Source organism: Acinonyx jubatus, chromosome A2 (genome assembly GCF_027475565.1).
Source record: "Acinonyx jubatus isolate Ajub_Pintada_27869175 chromosome A2, VMU_Ajub_asm_v1.0, whole genome shotgun sequence".
NCBI lineage: Eukaryota > Metazoa > Chordata > Mammalia > Carnivora > Felidae > Acinonyx > Acinonyx jubatus.
The window spans coordinates 162,925,062-162,942,224 of record NC_069383.1 but is presented as its reverse complement, the minus strand read 5'-3'; the positions used below and the strand labels follow the sequence as shown (position 1 = coordinate 162,942,224).

General features: G+C 62.6%; 1 protein-coding gene across 9 annotated transcripts in view; it reads right to left on the bottom strand.

Annotated features, from left to right (window-relative positions):
• Window positions 1–1,143: 1,143 nt before the first annotated feature.
• Window positions 1,144–17,163, bottom strand: part of PIP5K1C (phosphatidylinositol-4-phosphate 5-kinase type 1 gamma) — a 49,274-nt gene continuing 33,254 nt past the window's right edge. For 2 of the 9 annotated variants that reach the window (XM_053220111.1, XM_053220115.1), the window contains exons 10-17: window positions 15,657–15,705; window positions 14,437–14,521; window positions 12,873–13,034; window positions 12,003–12,165; window positions 11,859–11,891; window positions 10,592–10,696; window positions 8,153–8,252; window positions 5,698–7,023 (exon numbers count right to left, since the gene is read on the bottom strand). In XM_053220111.1, the coding sequence (XP_053076086.1) occupies window positions 6,850–7,023; window positions 8,153–8,252; window positions 10,592–10,696; window positions 11,859–11,891; window positions 12,003–12,165; window positions 12,873–13,034; window positions 14,437–14,521; window positions 15,657–15,705 (871 nt within the window). In that variant the 3' untranslated portion in view covers window positions 5,698–6,849. Of the gene's footprint in view, window positions 4,051–4,206; window positions 4,291–5,697; window positions 7,024–8,152; window positions 8,253–10,591; window positions 10,697–11,858; window positions 11,892–12,002; window positions 12,166–12,872; window positions 13,035–14,436; window positions 14,522–15,656; window positions 15,706–17,163 lie in introns of those variants that run through there. The other 7 variants (XM_027049228.2, XM_027049229.2, XM_053220114.1 and 4 more) reach the window with 7 other exon arrangements.

The following is a 17,163-nucleotide window of genomic DNA, read 5'->3' as shown; positions in this document are numbered from 1 at the left end:
CTTCAAATGTTTGTCTTGGGAGTACTTCATGACATCGTCCTAAATGCTAGCTTTGCATGCTGTGCTTGGAGCCAAGGCGCAGAGTGGGGCTGCTGGTGGGGAGGACTTTCAGAAGACCACCTCTTGATAACAAACCTGCTTTTCATGGGATGTGGACTAAGTTGGGGGGGTGGGTCTGGCCTTGTAACTTTGTTTTTTTAATTTTTTTTTTTTAACATTTATTTATTATTGAGAGACAGAGCATGAGGAGGGGAGGGGCAGAGAGAGAAGGAGACACAGAATCCAAAGCAGGTTCCAGGCTCCGAGCTGTCAGCACAGAGCCCGACGCGGGGCTCGAACTCACAAACCAAGAGATCATGACCTGGGCTGAAGTCCGATGCTTAACCGACTGAGCCACCCAGGCGCCCCTGGCCTTGTAATTTCAAAATGCACATGTATCTTTGACAGTATCTGAATACTAATCTTTGAACATGACGTGATGGTGAGCACGTTCCAGATCATCTCATCTGCACGTCTAGTTTATAAACGAGCTGAGCCGTTCTGCATCCTGATTTTAAAACTGGATTTCCAAGGTCCTGCTTACAAATGGGACCTTTCAAAGCAGTGTTTCTTGGATTGGAAATCCTGGACAAATACTTTTGCTATAAAAGGGGTCCATGCATTACTCAACTTGAGCAAGTTTGGCAGAACGAATACAAACTCTGGGGAGTGTTTGTTCTTTTACACTGGGCTGCACTGATGTCAGAAAATTATACAAGTTTTCTGAGTTGAACTGGAACCCCAAGCAGGCCACGGCTATTAAGGCATCTAGGTCCTGTTGTTATTTAAAACAAATTTTTTAAAATGTTTGTTTATTTTTGAGACACAGAGTGCTACGAGGGGAGGGGCACAGAGGGAGACACAGAATCTGAAGGAGGCTCCTGGCTCCAAGCTATCAGCACAGAGCCGGACGCGGGGCTCGAACCCACGGACTGCGAGATCATGACCTGAGCCGAAGTGGGATGCCCAACTGACCGAGCCAATCAGGCGCCCCATTCCTGTTATTTTAAATCTTACCAAGGTTTCCTTCTGCTCTCGTTCAAAGTCAGTCCTCACGTTCTCAAGCAGACCACCGGCACGCACAGAGGCAAAGAGAACGAGGGCTGATGCTTATTACCCGATTTATTAGAGAGATCTCTCCAACGTAAAAAGGAGGAAGGGTGGCGGGGATGGGGAGCGGGGGCCCAGGGCTGCGTATGTTATTTGGGGCCAGCAGCGGCTGCACAGTTACAGAGGTGCCCACGGCTCTGGGTTTGAGCGAGACGGCATTCTGTGCCCGATGAGGCCGCGCTCCAGATTGTCACACACCAGACCATAGGGGCTGAGCACACGGAACCCCCTGAGAGAATTAAGACACACGAGGTTTGCAGTTTCGTTGTTTTGAAATCAGTTCGACCATAAAAATGAGATGGGGGCGGGGCAGGCGATGCAACTGAGCCACCAGAGAAAAGGCGGTGGAGGGCGTTGACCCGCAGTGCGGACCCAGGGGCTGCAGCGACAGTACCATGGCAAGGGACCCCAACCGGAAGGGGAGTATTGCACTGAGCCAAGTGGTGGAGGGAGGGGGCGAGGCTGGACAGAGGCCAGCGAGGGCTCTCAGGAAGTTGCACCTAGACAGTCTCAGGAAATGCCTTTCTTTTGCACAGACTGCCAGCCAGCGCTCAGGCTCTCAGCTCTCAGGGACTGCAGCCATCAGAGATGAGCCAGGAGGGGAGACAGGGTGTCGCCACGAAGGAATTTAGATTCCTGTGCTGGGGGTGGGGGGGTGGGTGACAGCTGGCTGGGTCCAGAGCCTTCCTCTGGGTGGGGGTGGGAGCTGGGAAAGGCCATGAATTTGCTACACATCATAAATAAAGTCTTGCCTTCCTGCCCCCTGCCCGGAAAGTAAGCAAACCCCTCCCATCGGCACAGTCTGCAGGCCACACTAGCATCCACGTGACAGTTCTCTGAAGAGGGACAAAGGATGCAACCAGCACAAAACAGGTCTCCAAGGGGGTCTTAGTGGCCTGCACAAGAATAGAAACGTCATGATATCCAGGAGGCTTGCAAACTTCTCTTGTATCAGCATCCCAGCAATGCCTTTGTCCCGTGATTCAGGAAAGCCCAAGGGGGCCGGCAGGGCTGCCCCGCTCCCTCCTGAAGCTCCAGGTGGCTGAGCGCGCCCTGGACACGGGGCGCGCTGCTCCGGGACAGTGCCTGCTGCTCTGGTCATCCCCGCAGAACTCACATCCGTGCCCGGGCACGGGCTCTGACACCGGCTTCCGGGTGACACAGTGGTCCTTGTTAGTCATCAAGGTCTGAGATGCACCTTCGGACCTCTGTCTGCTCCGCCGTCATCCCCTTGATGGGAAGGGGTAGGGATGGACCGGCGGCTTGTGGCATGCAGCCAGGGGGCCTGCAGACAGATGCTGGTCTGAAATCCAGGTGAGGACGCTTCCCAGGGTCTGGACAAAGGCTCCTTGGGCAAGAGGGAGAGGACATAGTTTTGCTTCTAATCTGGGACACCCACAGGCTTGTTCTGACGGGTCGTCTGAGGGCTGTCTTCCCTGGGCTGCATGCTGGCACGTCCCGGGAGCCCCTGTGCCAGCAGCTAGGGGACAGCCCCTAGCATGCAACCTGGTTCTCCAGGGAGGAGCGGACAGCAGCCAGGCCAGCAGGCTCCCTCCAGGTGCACAAAGCGAGCCGGGTGAGGGGACACGAGGGCAGACGAGGGATCCACACAGGGAGCAGCAAACTATGCAGCTCCCAAGGGACTCGGAAAATCAAACTCCTGGATCAGCAGGTTCTCCACCAGGGAGGCCAGGGCTGGGAGAAATTCTTCCAGGTGAGGCTTCTGCTCCAAGCCAGCTCCCAGCTCTCCCAAGCGAGCGAGCCAGACAGTGGGGGGGGCAGAGTGGGCAGGGGGAAGCCACCCCCACTGTGTCACCTTTCAAGAGGTGGGAGTGCATTTGTGTGGGGGCAGGACAGACCCTGCGATGCTGTCGGCTCCCACCGTCCCCTCTGGACACGGTGGGGTCTCTGAGCCCGGAAGGGGCTGCCCCTGCTGAAGATGACAAACTAGAAAATTTTTGTTTTTCACGAAGAATTTCTTCTCTTATCGTTTAACTCACAGATGCATCGCTGTCTTAAAAAACAAACAAACACCCATCCCAGTCCTGGGGGGCCTGGAACTGGACAGCTGGGCAGCCTGACCATGGGGGGGACCCCTGTGCCAGGACGTGATCTCCGGAAGTCCCACAGCCTGGGGCCCAACGTCTCCCTTCGCTTGGGCCCCTCTTCTGGACAGTGAGCAGGCCGCGTGGGGACCACAGGGAAGCCCACCGTCCTGAGCTCTGGCGACAGGGGCGGCCGCCGGCCATTCCTGCTCACAGGTCAGCTGGCAGGCAGGTGGTGGGAAAAAGATGCAGAGATTACAGGCATCAGCCGGGTGGAGAGCCCCCGCCCCCCAGACCACCGGTCGGCCACCCCCAAGGGCGGATGTCACGTGCCTGGCCGCAACACCTAGCCAGGGGGGCCTGTGGTCCCAGGCACCGGCGGGGCCTCCGTGGTCCTTCCCTCCTCGGCGCCCCGTCCAAGCGGAGAGGCGGAGCCTCGGAGTGTGGGTTTCAGCCTGGGTGACCGGCCCCCCTCAGAGGGCGCCAGGTCCCCGAAGCCAACTGGCCTCGTTCCCTCGGCGAGACACATTCAAGCACAGCGAAGAACCACAAGGTGCGGTGGGGTGGTTTCTCTTCTTTTCCCATCACGTCCTTTTTTTTTTTTTTTTCCTTTTTTATCTTTTTCTAAAAAAGCACACGTGTGCTGCCGTCTTTGTGCAAAGAGTAAGGACCCAAAATAAATACATGATCGGACACTCAGGGAGGTTCACAGTCTCACAGGCGTAGGTAGTAGACGGGAGCTGGGGGCCGCGGCCGTCGTGGAGCGAGGTCCGGCGGGCGGGCGGGCGGCGCCTCCGGGAAGCAGCCAGGGCGGCAGCGAGCGCTCGGCTCTGGGTCGGTGACTGCATAGAAATTACTGCGAAAGGCAAGGGCGCGGGTGAGGACCCCCCCCCCCACCCCCGCCCTGCCGCGAGGGCCCGAGACACCGGCCCCCTCCCGCCCCGGGCCTCCGTTTCCCCGTCTGTCCCGGGGCCCGAGAGGCCCCGGGCATGGCGGGCCGGGGCGCACTTACTGTGTCGCTCTCGCCGTCGGAGGCTGGGTGGACCTGCGCGCTATAGTGCAGCGGGGAGTACACCCAGCTCCTCTCGTCGGCGGGCTGCAGGGCGGGCGGGCGCACGTGCAGGAAGGGCGCGCAGAAGAGCAGGGTGCGAGGAGGCGGAGAGAGGCAGGCGAGAGGAAGGAAGAAACAGAAATAAAGGAGGCGGACCCCAACGCGGACGACGAGTAGGCGGCTCAGCCCCCGCCGGCCTCTCCCCGACAGGCCCCAGCCCCACCTGGACGGCCCCCTCGGGCCGGCGGGGCCGAGCGGCGGCAGTGCGGGGTGGGCGGCAGGGAGCGGCGCGGTGCAAGGGTGGGGGGTGCAGGCAGGGCCCGGAGCAGCGGAGGGGAAGGGAGGGGCGTGGGGCGTGGCCTGTTTGCTGTCCCCTCCCCTCCTGCTCGGCCCCCCCCCCCCCCCCCCCCCCCCCCCCGCACCCTCGCCTCCGTCCTAGCCCCGCGGGCAGGGCTCCGGCCTCAGTCCTGCCTGCTGTTCGGCCAGTGGGGCCGCCAGCTGGGGCAGGGCCCTGGGGATCCTCTGCTGGGGGTCCCGGGTGATGTGGGCAGTCGGGGGTAGTGGGTGGAGGCTGTTTCCTCATGCCCCAAACGCACAGATAGCCGGGAGACACCCAGGCACGGGCCACCCAGACAGCAAGCAACACAGGCCCAGCCAGGGGGTGCGCTCTTCCGGCTGTGACGGGGAAGGGGGTCGCCATTCTGGGTCGGGCTGGCGGGGAGGGCACGTGTGCCTTCAGCACCCACCCACACGTGTGCGTCCTGGGTCTGCTCCCACCACAAGAATCCTCCCCACCCCCCCTTCTCCTTTTTCTTTCTCTTCTCTCCTGCCCCCCCCCCCCCCCCATTCTTCAGTGCCTGTAGACCTACCCCCTTGCCCCGCCTCTGCTGGGAGCAGTGGGCCTGAGCACGCACCTGCCCTGGCCACGCCCCCCTGGGCGTCCAGGGCCCCCAAACCCACGGGGGCCACAACCCAAAACGCCCCCAGACCTGCCCCTCCTGCGTCCGACCCCGACCACCAGCCTCGCCTCTACAAGGGGTGGCTTCTTCAGGGCCTCGTGAAGGACAAGCACCAGCGTGCGGCTTCTACGCTCTCTGGGTGAGCCCAGGCCCTCCCGCCCCACCTCACCCTGCCCCTCCTCCAAGCTCTTGCCGCAGGACCTGCCTCCACAGGCCAGACTCCCGGTACCCGAGGCACGGCCCGCCTCGGGACACCTCGGCCAGCTCATTCTTGCCCCAGCACTCGGCCCAGGGGCCCCTGGCCCAGGGACACGCCCCCTGAGGGCTGTCCGCTGGCGGATGGACTCGTGCAGGGGCGCACAGGCCCTGCGGCTGCTTACTGGTCACAGCACAACAAAAGCCGCTGCCTGCCTGGGAGTCCTCGCGCGGGTGGGGGGGGGGGGAGGGGGGAGAGGAAGAGCCGCCGCCGCAGATAGACGTCAGGGTAGCTGCCCCTCTAGGGCAGAACGTGGGACAAGAGGGTCTGTGCCTGCACTCTGCAAAGAGCATGCCCGGGGAAGCGATGGTGGGCCGCAGGAAGCAGAACCCCGTGGTGACCCCACTAAAGTGGGGCCAAGGACACACGGTCCCCGGTTCTGCAGGCCCTCGGGCCTGACCCACCCATCTAGCCCTCACGCTCTTCCCTCTCCTCCCCGGTGCCCCCCACTGGCTTCCGCTGTGCCCCCCACGGAGCCCAGCCTTCCCTCTCCCACCTCCCCACACCCCGGTGATTCTAGGTCAGGGTCAACCCCTCTCCAGGCAGCCTTTGCAAAGCACTGCCCTGGGGGCCCTCGGGGCCTGCTCTTAGATCATCCTAGGGGTGTTGCATCCCTGACTCACGAGGACACAGCGCGGCAGGAAGGCCTGGGGATGCGGTTTCCACCTCTCGGGTTAGCTCAGTGCCGGCGACCAGGGATGCTCAGAGGCATTTGGGGCTGGGGGGGTGTGAGCCTCTGAGGGTCCTCGTCTTGAGAACAGAAACTTACTTCAGGTACTCAACCTGTTCTGCCTGCTTGGAGCGCTGTGTGGCTCCGGGCAGGTTACCTGGCATCTCTGGGCCCTCATTTATTGCTCATGATGCCAATTATCAGGCACCGATGCTGGCACTGCTGCATGAGGTGCACATAGAGTCCCCAAGCCCATTACGTAGAGGAGGGTCCCCGAGACACAGGGGCTGCCTGGGAGCCTGGACCCAGATTTTATGCAAACCGTGGGCCCTCGTGGGCTTCCTGGGGAGCCGAGACCTTGGTCCCTCCACTGTGAAATGAGTATGGAAAGACCACCTCCTCTCTCCTGCGGCTAAGAGCCTGGCTTTGCGGTCCCTTTGCTGACCCATGTGACCACCTGCTTCCACAGGGCAGACGCCCCTTGGGGAGCCATCGGCAGCGAGGTCTGACTATGGGACAAGTGTCCTCTGGCCTGTCCCTGACTTGGGCGGGCTGGGGAGAGGGGCAGAGGCCGCCAGGGGCTGGGGTCAGATGCAGACCCCGCCGCCACGGGCAAGTCCCCTTATCCCCGGCCGTGTGTGCCTACAGGCCCAGTGGTGACATCACCAGGGGACACGTGGCTGGTCTCGGTCAAGGTGCTTACTTCCCCAAGTCCCTTCTCAGAGGCCATGGGACAGCTGGGACCTGTGGCTCCCTGCTGCCCAGGGTGGTGGGTCGGGGGCTGGGCTCCCTGGAGGCCTGCTGTGGTCACTTACAGTCCCTGAGGAGCTCAGCGTCACGGCCCGCAGTCGGCGATGCCGGGGAGAGTAAATCCAGTACCTCCCATCGGTGAACTGGGCGGGCCGGGCGAGCGGGGGGGAAGAAGCAAACAGAGGACAGGATGAGGCAACGGAATCCGGCGGGGAGGTCAGGTGGGGAGGGCGCGGGGCAGGTAAGCCGATGGCCAAGCGGGAGGTGAGTCTGGGGGTGGCGGGGTCCCGCTCTGGCCCGCTACCTTCTCTGCTGCCTGCAGGGCCTGGCCACCCACTCAGGTGACAGGACCCAGACGCGCACATCGAACACGGCCCCGGGGCCGCCTCGCACACTGATCCGCAGAATGGGACACAAACCAAGCCCCCCGGGACGGGGAGATGACGGCGGGTGTGGGGACGCACACACAGTGCACCTGTTACGACTCCAGGCCAGACAGAGGCCCCAAGACAGACAGCAGTGTGGTGTTAGCTAGGAGACAGCGGTGCGGCAGGCCCCCAGCTCACGGGACCTGGGGGGGGGGGGGGGGGGAGACGAGATCAAAGGTCCGGGAGGGAGACAGGCAGGCCCCTCCACTGCACGAGGCCACTTGGCCACCCGGCACCCATCTCACCCAGGCTCCCGGCCCAGCTAACCTGTCTACCTGTGGGAGATGCAGGGCGGGAGGCGACCCGCAGCTCTGGAAGAGAGGTCCCGGGTCCCCGGGTCCCCGGGGCAAGGCCCCTTCCTGCTGCGACAGACCCCACCTCCTCCAGGAGCAGCCGTGAGTCCTCGGCCACGAGGTTGGCAGCATGGAGCACACCTGTCCCACCTGCCCCTCGCCACGGTCCCCTTACCTCCCCGAGAACAGAACCCACCTGGCCGTGCCCCCCCACCCCCCTCCCAGCGGGAGAAGGGCCACGCAGCCTGCAGCCCTTAGCAGCCAGCCCCGGGGCTGCCCGGGACCTACGGGGCCCTGTGGGGCTCGGAGCTCGAGGACAGGGCAGTTCCCCTGACTTGGGGTGGCCTGGCCTGGAGGGCGCGGGGCAGGGCGTTCCCACAGCACGTGAGCGTGTGGGTGTCAATGCGTGCGAAGGCACACTGGGTGTGCGAGAGCGTGCGGAGGGGAGCGTTGACCCGTGAGTGCACGTCTGTGTCCACAGGAGTGCCTTGTGAGCGTGTGAGTGCGTCTGGTCGAGGGCCTGGCAACGTCGGGAGCTGCAGGGGACTTACAAAGTAGATGTCAGTGGCGGGCGTGTCCTCCTCATCCGAGGCCTGGCTGGCCGTTTCTGCTTCGGCAGCAGCAGAGGCGCAGGCTGGGGAAGCCTCCACCCTGGGGACACAGGGACACGGGAGTCCTGGGGGAAGGGCTCAGGACGGCACCCACCTGGCCCAGCCCCCGCCGCAGGGTCCTGCCTGCCCCCTCCCCTCTCATCAGCGGGGCAGCACAGACTCGAAAGACTCAGGAGGCCAAATAAAACAGAACCTCCCCATCACTGCTGAGGCCCAGGAGATAATCGGCCCTCCCGCGAACGGGTGAGTACACACCAGTGGGCGGGCAGGTCCCGGCGCCACCATCACTCCCCGTGCGACCCTGAGGGTCCTTTCCCGTCCGAGCCTCAGTTTCCCCATCTGCGGAGGAGGGACGCCGGGCACCCACCATGTTGGGTCAGAACCTCTTTCTCATCTTCACCGAGCACTTCCTCTGGGCCAGGCCCTTTCAGGAACCTTGCCTGAATTCACCCAGCGACCCTCCACTGGGGAGGGGACTGCCACCCTCCTGAGGTACAGACAGGAAACTGAGGCTCCAGATGGAAAGTGAGGCGTGTCCTAAGCCGAGTGACCGGGGATGGATTCCAGCTCCTGAGCAGAATGACAGGCTCTGAGGTGGGGGAGCACCTCTACCCTTGGAGGGATGGGCTGTTTTGGGGGCAAAGACCGAAAGACGCGTTATACTGTTAAGAATTCAGTTAAGGGCAAAAAAGCCACGGGTAGCAGAAACGGCTGTGTGTGCACACGGGTCTGTGCGTGTCAAATAAATTCTATTTTTTTTTTTTTTTTTACTGTTTATTTGTTTTTTAATGTTTATTTTGAGAGAGAGAGAAATAGAGAGCGAGAGAGCGCGACATCAAACGTGAGAAGGGGGAGGGGCAGAGGATCCCAGGCAGGCTCCGAGCCATCCGAGCGGAGCCCGATGTGGGGCTTGATCTCACGAACCATGAGATCACGGCTTGAGCTGAGATCAAGAGCCAGCTGCTCAACTGAATGAGCCACTCAGGCGCCCCTCAAAATAAACTCTGGATGGCAAAGTGCAGCCTGGGAATGTGTGTCTGTGAGAGTGAAGTAAGGTCTCTCGAAACGCAATGGAAAATTTAAAAAGCACATAAAGCAGAAATCGTGACAAAAGCAAGAAAAATTTGATCACGATGCCAATTATAGGACCAAACACACCAAAGAGGAGAAATGAGGATGTGATAAAACTGAATGCCATCAATCGATACATCAGACAGAGCGGGCTCAGAACTTTCCATCCCTTCACAGAGAACACACGTTGTTCACACACGTCCACTGACCTTGAACAATGAATTCTGTGGGGCACCTGGCTGGCTCAGTCGGTTGAGCATCCGACTTCGGCTCAGGTCATGAGCTCACAGTTCATGAGTTCCAACCCCACATCGGAGTCTCTGCTCTCAGCGCAGAGCCCATTTCGGATCCTCTGTCCCCCTCTCTCTCTGCCCTTCCCCCGCTTGCATTCTCTCTCCCTCTCCCTCGAAATAAACAAACATTTAAAAAACGAAATCTGTATTTGAGCAGAAAGGCTAAATGTTTTTAAAATATACGTGGATTTTCTAGTCTGCTTCCTTCAACTTAAAGCTAAGATTAAGTACTGAAAATGTAAACAAAACAGTCTTCAAATACTCCAAAGTTGGGAGACACTCCTAAATAAACCTTGCAGCAGGGTCTCCATGGACGTGGGGGCGGATGGTTCTCTGGGGGCGCGCGGGGCAGGGCACGATTCTGGCCACAGGTGTCCCCAGACACCAGCCCCATGTCCTCTGGGGGCCAAGAGCCACTGCCTCGGGTCAGAGAGGACGTGAGAAGCGAAATGACACGCTTCGGCAGGCCAGTATAGAAGAGCCGCTTCTCGCTGAGCCCACGGACGGCGGCATCAGCGCCGGGTGGCCCACGCGCGGCCGGGAGCGCCTCCTTGTCTGAGACACACAGGAGCCTGAACCCCCGTCTCTGCACCGGAGGAGCAGGAACGCGCACGGAAACAAACCAGGAGTCCGTGAATCGGACACACGACACGATGGGGGAAGCGGGCTGAGCCCAGAAGGCTCCCTGGGGAGCCGGGGCCCCACTCCTGCCAGCTCGGGGCTCCAGGCTGGGGACCCCAGGGGCTGAGGAAGAATCCCAGGACTGGCGCACAGCCGGCGGCTCTGCCGGAGACCCGAGGCGCCGGAGGAGCCCCTGCGCGGATCGCCCACTTCCCGCTGCCCGCACCGCCCCTTCCAGGGCCCCACTTCCGGCCCCAGAACGCGGACTCCATTACCCAGCCTGCCTCGGGGGCCAGCTGGCCACGTGGCCACGCTCAGCCAATGGGATCAGAGCAGAGGCCGAGCGCAGAGTCGGGCAACGGGACCGCAGCCGGCCCGCTGGCTGGTGACTCACCCCCCGTCTTCCTCCTTGGGGACCACGATCTCCACGCTGCACGCGGACTCCACCTGCACCGTGACCTGCTGCAGGTCCTCCTCCACGTGTGTCTCCTCTTGGGACCTGGAGGCAGTGGGAAGCTGCACCTCACGCTCTCTCTCCTCACCGGAACTCTGCCCCCCCGGGGGTGGGGGTGGGGGTGCACCAGGCAAGCTCCAGGCCGGTGGATCTCCAGTCCTGGTGGGAAGTTGGGAGCCTCCGTGGGGTGCTCCCTCTGGGTGCCACCTGACCAGCGCCCTGAGCTGGCCCAGTTCACCCCTGCGGTCTGCAAGGGGGCAGGGACTGACCGTAGTACCAGCAGGGGAATAATGTGTGAATGGTGGCCTGGATCCTGCCCACCCTCCTGGGGGTAGCTGGGCCCTGGCCTGGAGGTGGGGTGGTTCCAGGGGGTTCAACGATCCAGGCCCCTGATGTAGACGCGTCAGAACATTCGGGCAGCCAGGAATGGACAATGTCTCCGCAGAGCAACACCAGAGAGCAAAAAGGTTGTGGAGGCTGGAGGGGGCAGCTGGACAGAGGGAAACGCTTTCCACCGAAAGTGCTTTATGCCATAACTTTCTCTCCAACTGGCAGGAATATTTAACCCCCAAACTAAGGAAGACAAGCCCTACAGGTCGCGTTGTAAGATCCAGCAAGAGGAACCACCCAAGTGCCCCCCCCGGGGGGGGGGGACATGGGGGGGGGCAGGCGAAGCCCTGTGAGGTGGAAGAGAAGCAGCGGGGGCTCCACGTGCTCACAGCCGGCCTTGACCTGTAAGTGTGCACAGCAAGGGGCCTGGGGTGGCACAGGCCTCTGCTTGTGTCGAGACGAAGGCAGAAACAGGCTGTGTGTACGTTTTCTCATAAGCTCATAATGTAGTTCCAGAAAGAGACAAAAAAACAAAAGACCCGTCCAGGGGTTGCCCCCATGGAAGGGAACGGGCAGGGGGCAGGGGGGGGGCATTCACTACATTCTCTTCTGTACCCCTTAGAATAAAAACTAATGAAATTAAAAGACCAACAAACAGGTGCAGGGAAGGGAGTGGGAGGGTGGAAAGAATTACAAAGTGACTCAAGATTCTGTGCAGTTCTAGGCCCTAACTTAAATCCGCGCCCAGGCAAGTGGTCAGAGAGTTGGGGCTCTGGGCGGGAAGGCAGACGGGGTGCGAGGGGGAGGGGAGGAGAGAGGAAAGGCCTTGCGGGGAGACCGTGGGGTCAGGTGGGGAGAAGCTGGGGTCTCATCTCACCGGCCATCCTGTCCGGAAGACTGTGTGCGCCGCCTGCAGAGAGACGCAAGCAGGTGGAACCAGTGGCGGAGGCCACCCGCCCCACCCGGTACGGGATGTGGCCACGCCCCCGCCTCGCGGAGGGAGACGCCCCGGGCCCCTCACCGGTACCGTGGCTGCTCTGAGGTCTCCGAGGGAGATCGCTCTGGGATGGAGAGGGACGTGGAAGACAGGGTTGTGGCGATGGAGGCGGTGGTGGCCTCCTCAAAGGATGGCGGCGTGCAGGGCAGGAGGTCGGGCCGGCCTGTGGGGAGGAGGCTGTGGGCGCCTGCAGGAGCCGGGCCCCCAGGGCAAACCTTCCGGGCCTCTGGCGCCACCTGTGGCTCGGCTCACCTTCTGCACCCATGCCCCACCCCCACCTGCCACCCAACACTACGTCCTGCTGGCCAGCTTTAAGAGGGCAAATGCATTCCAATTTACCCCTGGCACAACAGCTTCCAGCAGCCCACCCGTCCTGGAGGCCCACAGGTCCTGCTCCACCTGCCCACCTCCTCGCTCACTCTGCTGCGACCACACAGGCCTCTCACTGTTCCTCCAACGCGCCAGGCCTACTACTGCCCCGGGGCCTTTGCACATGCAGTCTCTCCCTTCCTTGATGCTATTCCCCCAGACCCTCCCTGTCTGGCATCTTTGACTCCTTAACCCTGGAAACTGGGAGGGACCTTCCAAAACACCATGCCCAACCCCATCAAGTGCTTCATCCCTCTGGGTGTCTGCACGCCTGGTGATGGGGTGGGGTCACCTCTCCCTCCGCAGCACTCCCCAGAGGGCTGTAGATCTCAGAATGGGATGGGGGCGGGGTGACTGTGACCCAGGCCCTTCCCACCCAAGTACCAGCTTCAGGGAACCTTTCCTCACACTGGGGTGCTCCCTGTGTCCCCTCCCCTCTCGGCCCCCCAGGGACATCGTCTTTCCCCAGCAGCCCCCTGATCTCTCCTGTCACCGAGGCGCCCGCTCCCCAGCCTGCCCGGTCACCTTCGTCCTCCAGCGTGGGGTAGCTGCGGGCCCCCCGAAGGTCATACTGGGCATCTTCCCGCTCGCTGGGGATCTGGCTGGCCGAGAAGGCGGCCGTGGGCCCCAGGGGCTTGACAGCCAATGACGCACCACGGCCCTTCTTGGACGGGGAGGACTTCAGGGCTGTGGAGAGAGGCGCACTGGCGCTCAGGGGCCGCCTGGGAGCCCCCGGCAACCCTGAGGCAGGGGCCCCCAGCCCCCATCCCTCCTTTGCACGGAAGCCTGCTCGCCACCCCCTCGAGGCCCGCTGCCTGCACACATGGCCCCGCTGCCCGGCCTCCAGCCCGGCCCTCAAGCCTGGGCAACGAGCCGCTGTCTTTGTGGAGAAAACCCTGCCCTGCTTTCTACCCGGCTCTGCCTCGGGAGGCACCAGGAGGCCCCCTTGTCGCAGCCCGCCCTGGCTGTGGCCTCCACTTTCAGACAGGAAACAGAAGGCCTTGGGGCGTGCAGGGCTCAGCACCAAGGGCCTGGTCCAACCCGGGATGAGTGGCCTGTGGAATGCGGCTCAGCCCACCAGCCCCCGTCACGGTGTCCTCCCCGTCCCTGCTGCGAGCTCTGGCCCCGGGACGGCCGGCACAAACCCCAGCACACAGTACGTGCTCAATTCGCCTTGTGAACAGCCCTCCGGTACCTGGAGGCTGGTGAGCCCCCCGGACCACAGTGAGAATGACGCCCCAGGAGAGGTTCCAAGGCGTGGCACGCGGATGCCGATGAACAACCCACTCTCAGGAGACAATCCCACTGCCGTCAATTTCAAGCTCCCGGCTAGATGTCACTGAACGTGGAGTGTTGGCTCGACGAGCCGGCTCCAGGTGACCAAGCTGGGTCACGGCCCACACAGGCCTGGCCCAGGCCAGGAGAGCAGGTAGGCACTGGGCACTTAACACCTACTGTGTGCCAGGCCCCAGCCTAGACACTGGGGACACAGAGCGACCAAGGCTGACGAGAACGCTGCCTTCTGGGGACACAGGGTGCGGGGGGCAGATGGCGGACAGACACACGGGGAGAAAGGCCCCTTCTGGGATGTGTGCCGGGATCTGGGACTCGAGGCCCAACAGACACCCAGGGGGCAAGAGCCGCCTCTGTCCTGCGTCCTCCTCGACAATGCCGGGTCCCGGCTGCTGACCGGCCGCCTCCGCGTCCACCAAGGTGGTTTCCTCGGTGATGGCACGAGGCTGCAAGTGGTCCCCCTCAATGTGCACCGGTGCAGGGTCAAGCCCAGCTGCTGCGTGTGTACAGATGGGGAAACTGAGGCACAGAGCAGGGCATCGCTTGCTGGAGGTCACCCCGGCAGGAGGCGGTGCAGCCAGGACTCGAGCTCAGACAGTGGGCCCCAGGCCCTGCGCTGGGCCCCGTGAGCGTGGTGCCCTGACCCTCCCGTTCTCTGGACCGAGTCCCTGACCGAGGCCCAAGGATGGCCGAGTAGCGGGAGGTGACCCTGTGGGCTCGCTCGGCTCTTGGCCGCCCCTGCCTCCCGTCTCTGCACCCCGGGGGCCCTCCTGCCCAAAGTGCCTGGGGGGCTCACAGGAGTTCTTCCGGAAGACCGTGTTGCTCATGAACTTGAAGAAGCGCTCTGCGTAGAAGCTGGGCCGGTGGACAGAGACGGTGTCCTGGGAAGCGAAACAAGGGCCCGAGGGCAGAAGGGCATGAGTGCCGTGGTCCCACCAGGAGCTCCCCGGGTCCCGCAGGACAGCCCAGGGCACAGGCGGGCGGCAGGGCAAAGCCGCCCAGGTGGGGAGGGGACTGCATCCCCAGCACGGGGCTTCCTGGACGGACCCGGGGGTCAGGTGACGGTGGCAGAGGGCAGGGTGGGAGGGAGACTCCGCCATCATAAACCCGTCTGTATTTCTAATCCTTTGAACCATGGGAAGCGACAGCTACTCAAAGAGGTAGACAAATGAACGTCAAAACACGGAAACCAGAGCAATTCTCTGAGAGCGAGTCTCAACAAAGGACGGCTGGACGCCCGTTTTGTAAGGGACGGTTGGTGGCGCACAGCCACGCCTGAGGTGGGGACAGGCGGCCGCTGCTGTCCCTCGGTCCCACACCCCAGTGTGGGGTGATGCCGGGCTCCCCTCTAAGCTTGTCTCCTGGTCTGCGCGACAGGGAGGCTAGAGGCTGCCACTCTCGCCAGACGCGACCCCCCCCCCCCCCGGGGGGTGACGACCACAGGTGCCCCCAGACAGGGCCCGGGTCCTCCTCCTGCTGTAACGTAACAGAACCCACAGGGGACTCGCGGCCTCCAGGGTGAAAGCGACACGTCCCATCCTCGCTGCAGAGGCGTGACCGCAGGACCGCGTTCTGGCAGGTGGTGGGGGAGACGAGGCAGTGACAGCTTCCGCGCCCTCCTCTGCCTGGAGTGCCCCGTGGGTGTGGCCAGTGCCCGAGCGCCCTCCGTCTTGCGCGTTCCCAGACTGCTCTTTGCCTAGCTGGCCCCTGACTCTCCCGGTCGGGCGGTCTTTGGGAATCCTCCCAGCTCCGCTTGGGCGTCCTCTCCTCCAAGAAGCCCTTCCGTGCCCCTCACCAGTGGCTCAGACGCCACTGCCGGACGGCCTACAGCTAGCTGCCTGCCCTCTCCCGTCTTGACCCGGACGCCTTGGCCTGTGACTGCCGGGGCACACGGCCGCCCCCACGGGACACTGGCTCCGGGAAGGGAGGCCCGTGTTTCTCGGCTCTGGAGCACCTGTGCCTGGCCCCGGGAGACCATCACGTCTGTGGACTGACGCGTGAAGGCACAATGCTCACCCCGTCGTGGACAAGAGCCTTCCAGGTGTGTTCCAGCTTCTTGATGAACCTGCAGAGAAAACGAGTGAACCAAAGTGGTCCTCTAGTGGGGCGGTCCCGTCCCCAGGGGACACTGGGCCATGTCTGGGGACTGGGTGTGCTCCTGGCACCAAGTGGGTGGGAGGGCCCTGGTCCAGAGGAACTGAGACGCCTCAGCCAGAGGCCACCTCCCTCTTTGGCGCCCTCTGTTCCCCTCCCCACCTGCTGGTGGCTCCTACCGCTGCTACTCTTAGAGAGGAAGTGAAAAGGCCGTGGTGCTTGGCCCTCGGTGGGGGGCATATGGCAGCACCCCCAGAGTACGGCCTTCCTCTCTCATGGCCCAGGCTGAGCCCGGGCCCTCTCTGCTGGAATCAGTGGCCTGCACTGTGGCTCTAACTAGATCCCTGCACGCCTGGGCTGGGGAGAACGTTGCCTCCTCCAGGCAGCCTTCCTGGACACCCCCTAGTCTATGGGGTGGGGGAAGGGTCCTCTTCTCCGCACCCACCCCCGTGGGACACCCCTGCCCCAGGATAGGCTTGTGGCTGCCTGACACACGCTGGCCCACCCTCCTTGCCCCCACTCAAGAGCCTCCGCAGAAACCCTGGTGTGACACCTCCAAAGTTTCCCCGGGCGCCTGCGTGGCTCAGCTGGTTAAGCGCCCCACTCTTGACTTCAGCTCAGGTCACGATCTCACGGTTTGTGAATTTGAGCCCCGCGTTGGGCTCTGTGCCGACAGCCTGGAGCCTGTTTGGGATTCTCTCTCTGCCTCTTCCCTGCTCACTCTATCTCTCAAAATTAATTCAGTAAACATGAAAGCTCTCCACTCCTGCTCTAAACCCAGAGAGATGTCCCCACGGAAGACATCTGCCCCTGAGTCGGAGAACAACAGGCTGCGAATACTAGTGTTTGACGGGCAGGAGCCCAGTTTCATATTTAGGAAAAAAGCCACCCAGTGGGCTTCCTGAGGGGGTGGACATGGGAAATGGGGACCGCCACGCCCAGGGTCCCCTCTGTCCTGTCGGGAACGTGCATAATGAACGCATTCCGCTCTCAGGATGGAAAACTAAGACTAAGAAACGCTCGTCACCAAGACCTCACGCGGGTCAAGGCATGGGTAACGAGGTGGCCCACACCCCAGCTTTTAAACCGCAGGTGAGGCTGGGGTATCTGTTCTTCGGCTCTGCCGCACTTGAGACCCCACGAGATGGGGCCCCAGCCACAAGCATTTACTCCTGCCCATCGCAGGAGCTGTCCCGAGATGCTGTGCTCTGCGGCCACGGGCGCTTCTGTCCTGCGCACTTTAGCCCAGCACCGGGCACACGGTCGGCGCTCAGCAGACAGGGCCGGACCGGCGGGCGACACCCCACCCACCCCGCATGCCCCACGCCAGCCCCAACCCCGAAGGTGGAGTCACCCAGTCGGGGACCGAATGCCTCCCTCGAGGCCTCAGGGGCCGGCAGCCAATCAGGAGCCTTCCCGGGGCCGAGGA